This window comes from Loxodonta africana, chromosome 2 (genome assembly GCF_030014295.1).
Source record: "Loxodonta africana isolate mLoxAfr1 chromosome 2, mLoxAfr1.hap2, whole genome shotgun sequence".
Taxonomy (NCBI): Eukaryota; Metazoa; Chordata; class Mammalia; order Proboscidea; family Elephantidae; genus Loxodonta; species Loxodonta africana.
The window spans coordinates 70,258,637-70,276,667 of record NC_087343.1 but is presented as its reverse complement, the minus strand read 5'-3'; the positions used below and the strand labels follow the sequence as shown (position 1 = coordinate 70,276,667).

The following is an 18,031-nucleotide window of genomic DNA, read 5'->3' as shown; positions in this document are numbered from 1 at the left end:
GTAAAATTTTGCTGAAGATCATTCAAAAATGGTTGCAGCAGTACACTGATAGAGAACTGCTAGAAATTCAAGCTGCATTCAGATGTGTGGATCATAAATTATGGATAACATTTTAGAGAATGGAACTTCCAGAACACTTAATTGTGTTTGTGAAGAACTTGTCCATAGACCAAGAGGTAGTCATTCGAGCAGAACGAGGGGATACTGCGTGGTTTAAAGCGAGGAAAGGTGTGTGTCAGGGTTGTATCCTTTCACCATACTTATTCAATCTGTATGCTGAGCAAATAATTTGAGAAGCTGAACTACATGAAGAAGAATGTGGCATCAGGATTGGAGGAAGGCTCATCAACAACCTGCATTATGCAGATGACACAACCTCCATTAGGTTATGTATAGAAAAATTGATTGGAGATTTTTATTTTAAATAATGACAAGACTCATATGCTTTATCAGTGATTTTGTACTATGACTATACATATGTAATAGGAAAGGAATATTTCCAATGTTAAATCGTTAGTTTTGTTGAAACTTTAGTCAAGACAGGGGTAATAGTAGATATATTTTAAATATAGTATGTAGGTATAATGGCTACAAATTATGCTTTCTTGAAAATTGTGGCTTATTTATGAACATTAGACTTAGGTTAAAAGTGGTGCAATTAAAAAAAAATCTATCAGAAATGGAAGAATATATTGTGTTCTCAGTGCCACTGAAGATATTTTAAAATTTTCAATGTAGTTTTCATAAGCACCTTCGATTTGAACCTTATTAATGCAAAAGAGGTTTGAGGTAATAGTGGTTGCTAAAAAACAGGAAGTTTATGTTTCTTACCTTATGATGAAAATAATATATTTTCATTGTTTTAAAAAATTTGGATAAGTGGAAAGATATAAAGAAGAAATTGAAATATTTATCTCCAATTAGTACTCTTGTAAACTTTTTGGTATACACCTGTCTAGTGTTTGTTTTTTTACCCTTTGTGTGTGTGTGTGTATGTGTGTGCGTGTGCATGTGTACATTTTGAAATAATATATTATAAATTTTTTTTAATTACTTAATGTGGTACTGCTTGGATATGATATTAAACGTTTTGTTTTAAAATTTTCACTAATATAAACACTTTTATGAGCACACTTTTATCTAATCTTTGTATACTGATTTTAGTTTTTTTTTTTTTAATGAAGTGGATCGATGTGTACAGAGAAAGCAGTTAAACAAATTTTGATTCACAGTTACTCATTGTCCTTCAGAGAGATTCTACATATTCATATTTCTAATATATGAGGACTCTTCCTCTATTTCTTGCTAACACTAATATTTAGGTGTTAGATTTCATGAGTAGAATTACAGATTGTTTACTATAATGTGGATAATTCAGTATTCTTGTAGTTGTCTGAGATGACTGGGTAACTAAATGGAAATACATTGATTTTTATTTAATTTCAGAATGACATTCTGCCCCTATCTAATTCAGTGCCTGAAGATGTGGGGAAAGCTGACCAATTAAAAGATGAAGGTGAATATTTCATAGAAAAAGTACTGTTTTAATAAAGCTTTCTGAAACTCTGAAAAAAGTGATTGTCAATGAATTAATATAATTCTGATTTTCACTGCCAAGACTAGATTATCATAGGTTCACCTGGCACTTGTGAAACAAAAATGAATATGATGTATAAGAAACCTGTAAATACAGAATGGCTTGTGAGCGGTGTAGGTATGGCTTCCTTGAGTAAAAGTCGATCTGTTGTGAGTAAAACTTGCAAAATGAATAACTTAAGAGCTGATTATTTGTGACTGTATTTGCTACTTGTACTCTGGGATCCCGAATTCTTTGTGTTTAATCAAAGAGGGAAAAATAATTTTCAGTATTATTTTAACATTAGTGTATTTAGTGTTTTTGAATTCTTTGAAATTTGTTAGTGCATGCGTATGACATTTAAGCGTTTATTAGCCAGTGCATTTGATTACCTACAATATTGTATTTCTAACTGCTGGCTGTTGAAGCATTCCTGGTTTTAACAAATTCCCTCTTGAGAATCTGTGTTCAGTTTTTCCATCACGTCTGTTATGTTAAGCTATAGAAGAGAGCCAGGTCAGGTCAAAAGATTTGTACTAAAGAATCTGTAAAGCAGAGCCATTATTTTTAGCTGTGAATGAGAGCCAATAAATTCCCCTTCCTGTAGGCAGAGAGTTGTTAGGGAACGTATGCGTTCAGAAATTATACTTGGAATCATTTACTGGCCTTTTTGTTCGTTCATGTCCTGAAGAAGGTACTTGAGTTTTGTTTGCTTTTTAATCACTTAATGTCTAAAAAAGGAAGCTATGGAAAAGAGTGCATTTTTCTGTTCCATGGGCTGGTCATCTCTCTGGGTCAATAAATATACAATTATATCATTATTTTTAATAGCTCTGGTTTTGGAGCCCTGGTGGGGCTGTGGTTAAGAGCTCAGCTGCTAACCAAAAGCTGGGCAGCTAGAATCCACCAGCCGCTCCTTGGAAACTCTATGGGGCAGTCTATCCTGTCCTGTAGGGTTGCTATGAGTTGGAATTGACTCAACGGCAGTGGGTTTGGTTTTTGATTTTTAGTGCTCCATGACACTGATAGACCATTATTTACTTACCCAGACAGATAATTTTGTAATCCCAAGTAGCACTGTATTCAGTATCATTGCATGTATATCTTTTCATTATTGCATGGTTATTTTGTTAGAATGATATTTATGAAGTGCTTTGTTTCCAGTACACTGGTTTCAGTTTTCAATTTTTTATTTCCTTTCAGAAATGGTATCAGCACAGTGCCTTAAAAGCTTAGAATACAAACAAAACAAAACAAAACAAAACCCCTTGCCATCAAGTCTATTCTGACTCATATTGACCCTATAGCTTAGAGTAATATGACTTAAATAAATTAAAGCTACAGCCAACCAGATCCTCAGTGTCAGTTGAGTTATACTGTTCACCCCAAATGAACTTGGTTTAAAAATTCATATCAAGTATGAATTTTTCACACATTTGTTTCTAATTGAAAGAATTTGATCTGTTTTTTTCTCTTGCCCAGGTTTTTCTAGTGTATGAAATCTTCAGTGATGTAGTAGTTTCTCTACTAATGTTTTACTTCTACAGGTCTCATGGTTTAGCATAATAATAATGACGAGTAAATGGCAAATTAAGATTTTGTTTTAGTCCCTCATGCTTATTCCCTCTGCATGGCAAAACATTGGGAGATTATATTCCCTGTGGAGTTTGTTTTGACATAACAAGTGTAAGACGAGTTAGAGGAATGAGCAGGGTGAGGCTCATTTACTGGGATTGCAGCATCAATTACTGCCTTTGCCTTTAACCCAGAACTTTTAGTCCTTCTTTTTTATTAAGACATGTCACATCTAAGACATGTTTCATCTAAGATTGTCATTTTATCCAGGTTTTATTATTTGTGTGGGGGAACAAATACCCAAAAATGGCCCTGGCATATTGTCAAGCATAGGGTTATCCCAGGCTGCATGTTGTACCTATCTGACTGAGTAATTAAGGCTTTTGGCCTGCATACCTTTCTGGAAGATTGCTTTTAAATATTTTGGTGTGCTTTGCTTCTGAAGAGCTCCAGTAAGATCAGAAGAGATCAAGAAGAGTTCAGTGCTGTCATTACCCGACAGGTCACAGAAGTATAGGGTTCTCATAGAGGTGATGTGAGATTAAAGGGAACAGTTTAATAGGAGAGCACCATGTAAGTATAAAGTGCTGTACAAATGCTTAGTTATACTTATGTCCTCAATTTTTGTATATTGAATATTTTGTGCTTTGAAACGTTTCATCATTAACTTACAGTTTGCATATATGTAATCTTTGTAGAATGTATACATCCATTATAGTATATATACATTTGAGGTGGTTTACAGTAAAATATATATAATACATTTTAATAATAATAATAAATGCCATCCCAAGAATAAAATAGCTAGCATCAACAATAAAATCCCAATAACCCCCTCAAATTAAAAGCTGTTATATGGAAGAAGCAAATCTATTTTAACTACCTGGTCTAATGTAGTTAACTTTGTGCTTAATCATAAAAATGATGGTATCTTCTCAGCTTCCTTGGAGGCTTTATATTCATTACTTTTTTGGGAGGGGCCCCAAATTATTTAACTTATAGAACATTTTCCTAACCTCAGAACAGTCTTCATTGCGTTCATCCCTGATTCCCAATTTTGCAGTAACTTTTGCACAATTCTAGATGCTTTTATCTACTTGCCTTTTCTTTAGTCTTTCTGTGCCTGATCCCTGCGGACTTAACACCCCCTTCTCCCCTTTAAGTAGCTAATGATCTATTAATATACAAGGCATATAGGAGAGCTTCTGGTTTAGAGAATGCTGAAAGACTCATAGAAGCCTTTGTGATGTAAATCCTTCATTCTTATCCCCCAATTTATTATTGTAAAAGTTTTGATTTTAAGCACTGGTTCTTATAAATGTGCAGAACATTTTAATGTAAAACAAATGATAGCTACAGGAAATCCCTTGTTTTGCTAACCAGTTGTTAATCTAGTAAATTATTAACAGATGTAATTACAGATACCCTTCCTGAAAATTGGTGCCCTGTGGGCTAGCCGAAGAGCACTGGTGGGCCAGCCAGTGGTTAAGCACTAGCCTGCTAACTGAAAGGTCGGTGGTTCCAACTCACCAGCTGATCTGAGGGATGAAAGACCTGGCAGTCTGCTCCTGTGATGATTTCAGCCTAGGAAACCCAATGAGACAGTTCTACTCTGGCCTATAGGGCTGCTATAAGTCGGAATCTACTCAGCGGCACCTAACGACAACAACAACGTGGGCTAGCTATGGTATCCGAAATGCTGTCTTTGCAGAAATTAATCTTCAGAAATCCCCTTCTTAAAAGAATCTGTCTCTGGAAGAGATAGCACATAAAAATTTTATTTGCTAATTACCATGATTAGTTTACCAGCTTAGCCCCAGTAGAGTTCTGAGAGCCTGGTTACTCAGCAGGTATAGGTTATGATGGGATGAATTGGGATTGAAGACCAGGCCTGGATTGAGATGGTGATTGATGAGGTTGTTGCATCTAGAGCAGGGCGGGACACTTCTAAAAAGGAGAGAGATGAAGATAAGGAAGGTTAAAAGAAACTGGATTTTGCTGTAGTCATAATTGTTGCATTTACTCTCTTAATGAGGCCTGAATCTTATAAGGTGTACAAACATTAATTTTGAGGACTCTGCATTGTTCATGCATGCACACTGAAGGCTAAGGAGAATTAACTATATAGTATGATATAAAATTTATCTCCATGATGAGTGAAAAATCATGTACCTGCCGTTTGTACTATTGTAGTTTCTATGATTAAAATTTACCTTTCAGACTTTAAGTATTCTGTATTTACTGTATATATTGGTTGTTTTAGGCAATAATCACATGAAAGAAGAAAATTACGCTGCTGCGGTGGACTGCTATACACAGGCAATAGAATTGGATCCAGATAATGCAGTTTATTATTGCAACAGGTAAACTGGCACTGTTGTAGCAGATTTATAGTCTTAAACATTTGGATTAATACCTCTGAAGGAGAACTGTAAAATGTATTTCCTTAGAAAATTTTGAAAGTTCAGAAACATATAAAGAAGGAGGAAAAAAAACCCTAAAACTTACCACTTAGAGGCAACCTTTATCAACCTTTTGGCATATTTTCTTCTACATAAGTGCAATCAATTTTAGACTCAGTTTTATTCACTAAGCATATTGTAAACATTGCATTATTTTACTGAAATCTTTTATAAACATTATTGAAATGGCTACAAGTTATTTTATTATTACCTCCTAATTCTTTTCTGGAAACCCTGGTGGCGTAGTGGTTAAGTGCTATGGCTGCTAACCAAGAGGTTGGCAGTTCAAATCCACCAGGTGCTCCTTGGAAGCTCTACGGGGCAGTTCTACTCTGTCCTATAGGGTTGCTATGAGTTGGAATCGACTTGATGGCAGTGGATTTGGTTTGCTTTGGTTAACTCTGTTCTGAATTTCCAACACTTGCCATTGTGCCTGGCGAATATGAACTCAATGTTATTTTTGAACGATTGGATAGACATAATTTATTTAACTGTTACCCTGCTGATGGACATTGAGGTCATTGCCATTTTTTTTCCCCAGTATTATAAAGCTGCAGTGAGGATCTTTGTTTCTAAAATTTTTTCTGGAATTCACGTTTTCTAGATTTTGTAGTAGGGCTAATGGTATAGACAAGAAAAAAAAGTTGATGCACCTTGCAAAGTTGTTTCAACTTTGAAAATATTTAGAAAATGATTTCCCTCCCCCAGGAGTGTATGAGTCTATCTACCAAACCCTTATCAGCATCAAGTATTCAAGTTATTATTTACTATTTAAAATATAATATTGTTATTTTAATAGCAGTTGTTCTAATTTATATTTATTTGATTATTGGAGAGCTTGAACGTTTTTCATATGTTGGCCATTTGTAAATTATCTTTTTGTAACTATCACAGGCTGTAGCCTGTTTGGCCTTAGACTTATTTTTTTATTTCTTTTCATGTTGAGCTTTTTATAATAGTGGGGCTGACTCCTATAGGCTGCATTTCCCAGGCTCCTTTTTCTCTTGGCTTCTGTCTGGGTTCAGCCACGGAAGGTACTGAAAGGAGATTGGAAGGTAGAATGAAGGGAGAACTAGGGTATTTCTCCCTCCTCCCCCTCCCCCTTTTTTTTTTTACCTCAGGGCACGCATCTGGCAGGGCTATGTCTCATATTTGCCTCCGTCTTCCACTGGAGAGATCTGTTATGTTCCCAGCTTTAGTCAGGTGATCAATCTTGGGTTTTGGACTCTGCCTTTTGTCCTGTCTTAGGCTCCCTATCTCTGGATTGTTGTACAACCCCGTTTGACATCTCAGCTCTTCTCTTACCTGTGTAATTAATTCCCTGAATTGAGTTACTCTATTTTAAATATTTTAACTGCTACGTGTTCTTTAACCATTTTTTTATTATGTTTTTCAATATATGATATGCATATATCAATGTTATTCAATAAAACTTTTTACACTGATGGAAAGGTTCTATATCTGTGTTGTCTACAGTGGCTATTGAGCACTTGAAATGTGGCTACCATAAATGAGGAACTAAATTTTTAACTGAAAATTAGTTTAAGTTAATTAATTTAATCAAATTTAAATAGCCACACGTGGCTAGGCCTACCATATTGAACAGCCCATCTATATATTAAACGTGTAGTTCCTTTGTCATAATTGCAGAGCTTATTGTTTGCCTTTAAATGTTTTTAATACATAAAAGCTTAAAATATTTATGTAATGAAATTTGTTTTCCTTTAAATTTTCTTCTAATGCTTTTCAGCTTAAAGCTGTCTTCATTTATAGACTTGACAAATAACTTCTATTTTCTTATTTTTCCTTTACATTTAAACTTTATCATCTCAGATCTATTTTGGTGAATGGTATAACTATTTTAATCAATCTGCAACCTTTTATGACTTAGCCTAATAAGATTTACCTTTTATTTTACAGTAAGTTCTTAGATTTGAAAGATATCTTTAAGTTAATTTGGTCCAATTTATCATTGAGTTACTATTGCTGTATTGAGGGTATTCATACCCTTCTGAGATAGCCTCCCCCACTTTTCATTTTTGGTTCTATCTAACTGTAAGAAATGTCTTCCTTCTACTGACATTGAATTTGTTTGCATGTAACTTCTATCAGTTGGCTTCATTCTTACGGGCCATTATAGAACAAGTATTATTCTTTTTATGACAGTACCTTATATATTTGAAGTTTGCTACCATGTTCATTTGAGTTCTTTTCTCCATGTTAAATGTTTGCAGTTTCTTCAATTATATCTCAGGAAGAACAGCTTTAAGCCCGCATCTTTACTCTAAACTTGATCCAGTTTACCTGTGTATCTTAAAGTGTAGTTCGCATAAGTTAACACAGCGTACCTGGCATTGGTCTGACTAGAACAGTCTTGTAGGGCTCTCATTTAACCTACTTCTAGATAACCGTTACATATTAACACTTTATAGCATTGTTCATTTAATTCATATTTTGCTTTTGGTTAGTTAAAAACCCCTCTCTTTTTCACACATTCACTCTACTCTATTGTCAGTTATAAGTCCAGTAGTAACCTTGTTAAAGTAAAAAGGAAATGATGCTAGTCAGATAGGCTTGAGTTAATCCAGTGTTATTTTCTTTCTTCTTTCTTGTCCCCAACATTTTATTATGAAAATTTTCAAATTTGAAAGAAGTTCACAGTGAAATCTTGAGCACATTCACTGAGTTTGGACAGATGCATACACCTTTGTAACCCAAACCTTCACCGACATATAGAAAATTATCATCAGCCCAGGAGTTCCCTCATGCCTCTTCACTGTCAATTAGCTCCCACCCTCCCCAGAGGCAGTCACTTTTTTGTTTTTTTCCTATCATACATTAGATTTATCTGTTTTAGAGTTTCATATGAAAGAAATAATACAATATGTACTGTTTGTGTAAGACCTTTTTGGCTCAACATGATGTTTTTGAGATTGCAAGTTTGGGGCCTCCCAAAAGAACCCACATGTTTGACAATTCATTGGAAGTACTCACAGAACCCCCATGTGACTGTCAGTTTGTCATACTGTGGGGGCTTGTGTGTTGATGTGATGCTGGAAGCATCACATCAAATACCAGTGGAGTCACCTGTGGTGGACAGCTTTCAGCTGAGCTTCCAGACTAAGACAGACTAGGAAGAAGGACCTGGTGGTCTACGTCTGTTCTGTTGTACATAGTGTCGGTATGAGTCGGAACCGACTCGATGGAACCCAACAACAACACTCACAGAACTAACTGAAAGCTATTATACTCATGGTTATGGTTTTTTTCAGGGAAAGCATACAGATAAAAATCAGCCAAGGGAAGAAGTACATAGGGGAAGGTCCAGAAGGGTTCGAAATGCAGAGCTTCCAGTGTCCTCCCCCCGTGGAGTCACAGTGCTGTTATTTTCTGGCAACAGATAGCTGACAATATGCATGGAATATTTGCTAAAACACACCCCAGCTTTGGTGTGCTGAGTGTTTATGGGGCCCCCATTATATAGGCATCATTGATTGATTGATTGCCTACACAGATGATTTCTGTCTCCAGGTTGACTGATACCTCATGACCAAAAGTCTTCACCCTATATCACATTGTTGGTCTTTTTGGCATGGTCAGCCTCTATCCCAAGAGCCTATGAATGTGGCCAGCCTCTGTCCTAAGTCACAGTGTTAGACTATCCAGTATGACCCTTTGTCTTCAGGCAAACAAAGACACTCCCAATAGGCATGGCATCCCAGAGATTACCTCCCAAAAGACGAGTGCAAAGGCCAGGACTCTTCTTTTGGGCACGTTCTTTACTACATAAAGATTCAACCATGTTGCTGTATATAGCAGTAGTTTGTTCCTTTTTATTGCTCGGTAGTATTCTGTTGCTTGAATATGCCATAGTTTGCTTAGCCATTTACCTATTGATGATTACATGGGCTGGTCCAATTTTTGGCTATTATGAATAAAGCTGCTATGAACATTTTTGTATAAGTTTTTGTGAATGTATTTTTTTCCTTTCTATTGAGTAAATACCTAGGAATGGAATTGCTGGATTAAAAAAAAAAATTTTTTTTTTTTTAGGGTAGATTTATTCTTAGTTTTTATAAGAAACAGCCAGGACATTTTCCAGTGTGGTTGTACCATTTTAAATTCACATCAGCGATGCAAGAGAATTCCATTTGCTTCACATCCTTGTGAACATTTGACATCTATCTCTTGAATTTTAGCCACTCTAAGTGATTGTGTAATGGTGTCTCATTGTGAGTTTAATTTACATTTCCCCAATGACTAATGATGTTGAGGACATTTTCATGTGTGTATTGGTCATCCTTATATCTTTCTATTATGAAGTTTCTGTTAAAAATTTTTGATCATTTTAAAATTGGATTTATCTTTTTATTATCGTTTTGTAGGCATTTTTTATATATCCTTTTTTTATATACCAATCTTTTGTCTCATGTAAGTTTTGTGAATATTTTCTTCCAGTTTATGGTTTCATTATTTATTTCTTTAATGCCAGTCTTTGATTACCACATTTTTAATTTTGATGAAGTCTAATTTACAAATTTTTTCTTTCATGATCAGCATATTCTATAACCTAAGAAACCTTAACCTACCCCCTAAGATTCAAAGATGTGATCCTTCATTTTCTCTAAAGCCTGTATTATTTTAGGCTTTCCATTTTAGGTCTGTGACCCATTCCCAGTTAATTTTTGTATATGGTGAAAGGTAGAGGTTAGATTCCTTTTTTTTTTTCCTCCCCTATATGGACAGCCATTCATTCCAGCAGCATTTGTTGAAAATATTTTTTTTCCTCATTGGATTGCTTTGCTGCCTTTGTCAAAAATCAGTTAACTATAGCTGTGTAGCTCTATTTCTGGATTCTATACTACTTTATTATCTATGTGTATCTTTATACCAATACCATGCTGTGTTGATTTCAGTAGCTTTATAATAGTCTTGAAATTGGATAGTGTAAGTCCTCTATATTTTTCTTCTATTAAGATTGCTTTGAATATTCCAGGTCCTTTGTATTTTCCGTATAAATTTTAGAATTATCTTGTTAATTTCTACAAAAAGCCTGCTGGGATTTTGATTGGAACTGCATTGAATCTGCAGATTAATCTAAGGAGTATTGCTGGCTTAACAATATTGAATCTTCTGATCCATGAACATGGTGTGGCTCTTCATTTATTTAGGTCTTTTTCTCAAGTGTTTTGTAGTTTCACTATGGAGGTCTTGCATGTTATTTGTTAAATTTATTCTCAAATATTTAATTTTTTTCTTACACTATTGCATGTAGAATTTTTTTTTTTAATTTTATTTTTCCACTTATTTGCTGCTGCTGTTAGTTGCCGTCAAGCCGATTCTAACTCATGGTGACCTTATGTGTACAGAGTAGAACTGCGTCATAGGGTTCTCAAGGCTGTGACCTTTTAGAAGCAGATTGCCAGGCCTGTCTACTGAGGCACCTCTGGGTGGGTTCGAACCTCCAACCTTTCAACTAGTAGTTGAACGCTTGACCACTACCTAGGTACTCCTATTTGCTGCTAGCATATAAAAATACAATTTAATTTTTTATATTAACTTCATATCTAGCAGCCTTGCTAAATTCATTATTAGTTCTAGTAGTCGTTCTATAGATTCTTCAAGATTTTCTATGTAAACGGAATAGAAGTGGTAAGAATGGGCATCCTTGTCTTGTGCCTAATCTTAGGAGGAAAGTGTTTAATATTTTACTTAAGTATGGTGTTACCTGTTTTTTTTTTTTTTTATGTTGTTACCTGTAGGTTTTTTAATAGATGGCATTTATCAGATAGTGAAAGTTCCCATTTGTTCTTAGTTTACTGAGAATTTTATCATGAATCAGTGTTAAATTTTGTTAATTTTTTTCTTCTATTGAAATGATTATATGGTTTTTATTCTTTATTACTATGGTGAATTATATTGATACATTGTTTTGAGTAGTGATCTACCTTGTATTCCTCGGATAAACCTCACTTGGTCATGATGTATTTTTAATCTTTTTTAGATCATGTGTGGTTTAACTTGATAATACTTTGTTAAGTGTTTTTGCATCTATGCTTGTGAGGGAGATTGGTGTATAATTTTTTTTTTTTTTCAGTTTGATATCTGTCAGATTTTGGTATCGGAGTTATTCTGGCCTCAGTGAGTTGAGAAGTGTTCTCTTTTTTCTGTACACTTTGTTTAAGATTGGTGTTGTTTCTTCAGTGATAGCATGCATCAGTTAAATCATGTAAGATGATTTCTCGGACGTATTTATTTAATAAATATAAAGATATTCAGATTTTCTGTTTAGTCTCGCATCAGCTTTGATAGATTATAAATTTTAAGAATTTTTAAATTTCATTTAGGTTGGCAAATTTGTTGGCATGAAATTGTTCTTACTATTTTCTTATTATTTGTTTAAGTGTATAGAATCTGTAGGACATTTTTTACTTTATTCTTGGTAATGTGTATCTTTTTTTTTCTTTAAATATAAGCAGGGGTTATCAATTTTGTTGATCTTTTCAAGGAATCAACTTTTCGCTATGTCAGTTTTCTCTATTGTTTGCTCTTTTTTGTTGATGTTTCTTCTTATTTCCTTACTTCTACTTGCTTTGGATTTACTTTGCTCCTCTTTTTCTAGCTTCCAAAAGTAGAACTTTAGATCACTGACGTTGGACCTTTTTTCTTTTCTAAGTATTTAAAGCTCCGACTTTTCCCCTAACGATGCTTTAGCTACCCCACATGCATTTTGATATGCTGTATTTTCATCCTTTTCAAAATGCTTTCTAATTTCTCTGTGATTGATTATTTTTTCCCTGGATCATTTAGAAGTCGTGTTTAATTTCCAATATTTGGAGTTTTCCTATATATTTTATTTTTATTGATTTAAAATTTCATTCCATGTGGTTGGAGTACACACTCTGTACAGTTTCATGACTGAAATTCTTTGAGAGTTCTTCTGTGGCCCAGCATATGGTCTATCTTGGTGAGTGCACTCTGTGCACTTAAAAAGAATGGGTTGTAGGGTTCTATAAACAATTAACTTGTTTCAATCCAAACTGCAAACTCTGTCTCTAAGATGGCAGTCAGATTTCAGTTCAGTTCCTTTACCTAGCTGGGCCGCTTGCAGTCTGCCTTATGCAACAGCGTTTCAGGGGTCTCCCAGGGATGTGGATACACACAATGTACTTCTTTGGCCTTCTTCTTTTTAGGATATTGGCTCATCCCCTCCCCCGGCCCCCCCAAACTTTCCAGCCTCTGTGGTTGTCCTGAACTCAGTCCCCTGGTTCTTTAAGTCGGAAAACCAAAGTTTTTCTCTCTGAGGTTTAGCTGCTCTACTCATCACCACCATAAAAATGGGAAGCTTACCCTGCATTGGTATCTTCTTCCCCCTTTGAGTCTCCTTCACGATCTGCCTGTTTTTTTTTTATTCTTCAGTGGCTTCTGACAGTTACTTTTCTTTTGTATTTTATCCAGAATTTTAATTGTTATTTGTGGGAGGGTCAGATCCATAAGAAGTTTAGTTGGCCATATTGAGAACCTTTATTTTCTTTCCCTATGAAAAATATCTTTATTGATCTCTCCTAAAACCTATCCCAGAAAAAAAAGAAAATCCATGATTTGGGGAGAATAAATTTCGCAAGCTTCAACATGATATTTGAGTTTCATCCTCTGTAATCAGATGAATATACATAATGTTTTAATTTAGCATACGAAATCTTGAAGTAGATACATTAAATCTTGTTATTTTTAGGTGCTGTCTAGTTGGTTCTGACTCATAGAGACCCTTTGTACTGCAGAATGAAACAGTGCCCAGTCCTGCACCATGCTCACAATTCTTGCTATGTTTGAGCCAATTTTTGCAGCCACTGTGTCAGTCCGTCTCATTTTTCACTGTCCTCTTTTTCACTGACTCTGTACTTTATCAAGCATGATAATCCTTTTCCAGGGACTGCCTTATCGTTAATGCTCAAAGTACATAAGATGAAGTCTCTCTAGTCTCGCTTCTGAGGAGCATTCTGGCTGTTCTTCTTCCAGCATGGATTTGTTCATTCTTTTGGAAGTCCATGCCGTATTCAGTGTTCTTCACCAACAACATAATTCAAAGGCATCAGTTCTTCAGTCTTTATTCATTGTCCAGCTTTTGCATGTATATGAGGCAATTGAAAATACCATGGCTTGGGTCAGGCACATCTTAGTCCTCAAAGTGACATCTTTGCTTTTTAACACTTGAAAGAGGTTTTCTGCAATGGATTTGCCCAATGCTGTACGTCATTTGATTTCTTGACTGCTGCTTCCTTGGGTGTTGATTGTGGATCCAAGTAAATTTAAGTCCTTGACAACTTCAATATTTTCTCTGTTTATCGTGATGTTGCTTATTGGTCCAGTTGTGAGGGTTTTTGTTTCCTTTATATTGAGGTGTAATCCATACTGAAGGCTGTGGTCTTTGATCTTCATCAGTGAGTACTTCAAGTCCTCTTCTCTTTCAGAAAGCAAGGTTGTGTAATCAGCATGTCAAGGTTGTTAATGAGTCTTCCTCCAATCCTGATGCCACATTCTTCTTCATATAGTCCAGTTTCAGTGTTTTTAATACATTGAATAGTGTCAAAAAATATTATGACTAAGCATAAATATTATCAGATAATTCCTTACTAATAGAGCACAACAAGCCACATACTTTTACTGTGAATGTGAGCCTAAACAATTTATTTTTAATGAGATTAGAGTTCAGAAGTAGTTTTCCACTGGTTCTGTATTAGAAGAGATTTATGGCAATACTTATACTTGCTTTTTATTTAATTTTATTGTTAAATTGAAATTATAAAATAATTATGATTCTCTTTTGCATTTAAAATTGTATTTTTTCCCCTGAGGAGTTCAGTAATAGAGCATGCTATTTAACATTAAAAAACTAGAAAATTTTGTTCATACATTTAGTACAAATACTGAATAAAGCTTTAGGATCATTTTGTCTTTCTCGAGACTCTTTATAAATATCTTGGAAACCCTGGTGGCATAGTGGTTAAGTGCTATGGCTGCTAACCAAATGTTTGGCAGTTCAGATCCACCAGGCGCTCCTTGGAAACTCAATGGGGCAGTTCTACTCTGTCCTTTACAGTTGCTATGGATTGAAATCGACTAGATGGCAACAGGTTTGGTTTTATAAATATCTCAGTAACCAGAAGTTTTGACAATTATCCCTTGTCGTCTTTCTTAGCCAGCTGACTGCCAAGAGTTGGAAGCTCAGAATAGCACATCTAAATCTTCCTTTTAATACTCATTTTCACAGTTTTCTTACTAGTCAAAATATTTTTCACATACTGAACTTGCTAGGATTATGTAAAATTTACTTTTTATGGAAGTGACTTTTAAAAAATTTTTAAGTAGAAAATACCAATTGGCAGTTTTAAGCATGAGTCTTTCTTTTCTAGCATTTATCTTTTATTTTGGCCTTTGAAGATCCTACTGGTCTTGATTTCTTTCTGAAAACCTGTTATATATTTTTGCTTTTTTTTTTTTCTATACTCTTAGTGCTTATCAGTCCATGTAAATGTTTACATAGTTTTATCATGCGTTCTACCTTATAGTTATTTGCATATGTATTTTATTTCTTCAGGTGAAGGGCAGTGATTGGGTCTAGTATATGTTTGTATTCACTACGGCTCCTAGCACTGTGCCACACAGGAGTTCAGCAAGTTTTTGTTGGATGAATAGAGGACTATAGAGGAAATAAAAGAAATTTCTGGTGATTCTGAATCAATCAGACATTCACATTAACACTTGTATACATAAAACAATAAATGACTGAGTGTAGGTCTTAAAACACTTTTCAGTACCTAACAGTATGAAACAAACAGCCAGTTTTCTTTGTCTTCCATTCCTAAACAAACATGGTGTCTTTTTTTTTTAATAATATTTTATTGTGTTTTTGGTGAAAGTTTATCCAACAAATTCGTTTCCCATTTTACAATTTCTATACAGATTGTTCGGTAATATTAGTTACATTTTTCACAATGTGTCAACGTTCTCTTTAATTGCATTCTGGTTTTTCTGTGTTTAGTGCTAGAGTTTCCCTGCCCCCTTATCTTATCATCTTTAGAGTAACTGTTGACCTTTTGGTCTCATATAAATGGTTTTTTAATGGAGCACCACACTCATGGGTAATATTCTTTATTTTGCATGACAGTCTAAAATGTAACCTCAGAGAATAGTTTCGGTTCCAGTTTTAGAGAGTATCTCACGGTGGTAGTCCCAGGGAGGCCTCTCGTCTCAGCTGATCCAGTACATCTGGATTTTTTGAGAATTTGGGTCCTGTTCTGCCTTTTTTTCCCATTCTCTCAGGGTCCATCTATTGTGGCCCTGATCAGAGAGGTCAGTAGTGGTACCTGGGGATCATCTAGTTCTTCTAGTCTCAGGGTAGGTGAGGCCGTGACTTGTATAGACTCTTAGCCCTGTAGGTTAGTTTCTTCTCTGAGACTTGACTTTATAAACACAGTGTCTTATTTCCTTCATACAACCTCAGTGCTGAGTGCATTGCTTTATCTATAGCAGGCTCATGTTTCTGGAGTGGATAGATGATTGAATGACTGAGACAATAAATGGAATAAAAGATCAATAGGAAAGAGGGAGCATGATGGAGGGAAGGCTTCACAGGTGATGGGGAACTTAAGTTGGAGCTGGATTTGAAGGACATTTAGAACTTGGATAGACAGAGAAGAGACAGGAAAGCATTTTAGGTTGGGGAGCATAGTTTTAAAGATAAAATCAGGAAGTATCAGTTGATTGTAACAGAATGGTAGTGACAGAGAAATCCCCAAGAAAGAAAGGCACAGAGACATCATTATTTTGTTCTCTTATCTTTCTCCACTTCTGTGAACACCACGTAGTCACTCAATTCACTGGAATTTGAACTTGACTTTTGGACTTGAAGTGGAATCTCAGTTCTGCCACTTGTTAGCTATATTTAACTTCTTGAGGATCAATTCCCTCACTTGTAAAATAGGGGTAATACTAACCACTTCACAGGGTAGTTGTGAAGAGTGATAAAGTGCACAAAGTCCCTAGAATTGTGTTAACTTTCAATATTTGTTTGTTTTCAAAAACAATATAAGACTTTTTTTATCTGAAGGATATATGTTTGCTGTAATTTATTTATGCATGACATACAGTATGGGAAGTGTGAGGTACATGGTTTTTTTTTCTGCCTCATTTTCTACAAAAATAGAGCACAAATTATTTTTGTGCTTTTCCTCTAATAAGATAAAGAGATAGAGGGTGTTTCAAAACATGGTGACTCTGACTCTATTGTTCTACTGAAATTTCATTAGTTATGCCCTGATAACTAGACAGCAGAGGCAGAGAGAACAGACCACATTGTTATTCACTTCAGACAGTGGCATGTTTAGCTTCCTCTCACAGGAGATTTGAATATAGCTTGGCTTCTCTTCCCTTTCCTGGCCTCAGAAGTTCAGACGCGCCTCCTCCTTTTGTGAGCTGCACAAATTTGCCTTCACCCTAGCTTGCGGTTTGTGATCTAAAGCTGTCAGGAGTGAAATATTACGATTCTCTTCTCTTTCCTTCTCTTCCTCTCTTCATTCTGGGTCTGATCTTTCTTGCTTTATTACCTATCCTATTATCAGTATCTGAAGCCAGAGAGCAAGGAGTCTTCCTCTAGGCCTCTTTTTCCTGTATACCTCCCAAATAATCTGATTTGTTCCCTCTTCCATTTCTCTTACTACTCCCTTAATTTAGGTTCTTAACTTTTGGTAAACTAATACAATAGTAACTTAAATTGACCTCCCATTTCCACTTTTACTCCCCATTCCAGAGTTCTGCCAAAAGGATCTTTCTAAAATGTGAAATTGACCATCTGATTTTTGCTAGTTCCAAATACCTGCATGGTTGAATTTAAACTCCTTAGCATGATATATCTTTTATAACCTAGGCCCTTTCTTTTCTCTTAACTTTATTATCTCTACTTGTTCTCCTACGCCATTCCTCTTCATTCTACCCTCTGTGTACATATAATGTGAAATGTACTGATTTTTAAAAAAATACCATTGGGCCATTTCTCAATCCTTTGTATACACTGCCCTTATGCCTAGAATATTTCTCACCTTATCTAATTGGTCCACTGCTAGTCATCCTTTAAAATCCTGTTTAGGTGTTGCCTCTTTTGGGACAACCTCCTTAATTTCTTCCACTCCCCAGCCTTCCTGACTATGCCCCTACACCCTTTTCCTTTATCTGGTGCTGTTTTATGTGGTAGTTCCTGGTCACATGTGACTATTTAAATGTAAATTAATTAAACTAGACTGTAGATAAGTGGTAACTTTGGTGAAGGGTAAGACAGTACACAATACTGGGGAAACCAGCACAACTTGACCAAAGCAAAGTCATAGAAGCTTCACTGACACATCCAGATTTCCATAGGGAC

The 18,031-nt window shown here is 35.3% G+C and overlaps 1 protein-coding gene across 4 annotated transcripts in view; it reads left to right on the top strand.

Moving 5' to 3' along the window:
• The window catches only part of SGTB (small glutamine rich tetratricopeptide repeat co-chaperone beta), a 50,643-nt gene that overhangs the window by 14,107 nt on the left and 18,505 nt on the right, over positions 1-18,031 (top strand). For all 4 annotated transcript variants that reach the window (XM_023545508.2, XM_003408067.4, XM_010588180.3 and 1 more), the window contains 2 exons: positions 1,447-1,516; positions 5,415-5,514. In XM_023545508.2, the coding sequence (XP_023401276.1) occupies positions 1,447-1,516; positions 5,415-5,514 (170 nt within the window). The remainder of the gene's footprint in view (positions 1-1,446; positions 1,517-5,414; positions 5,515-18,031) is intronic.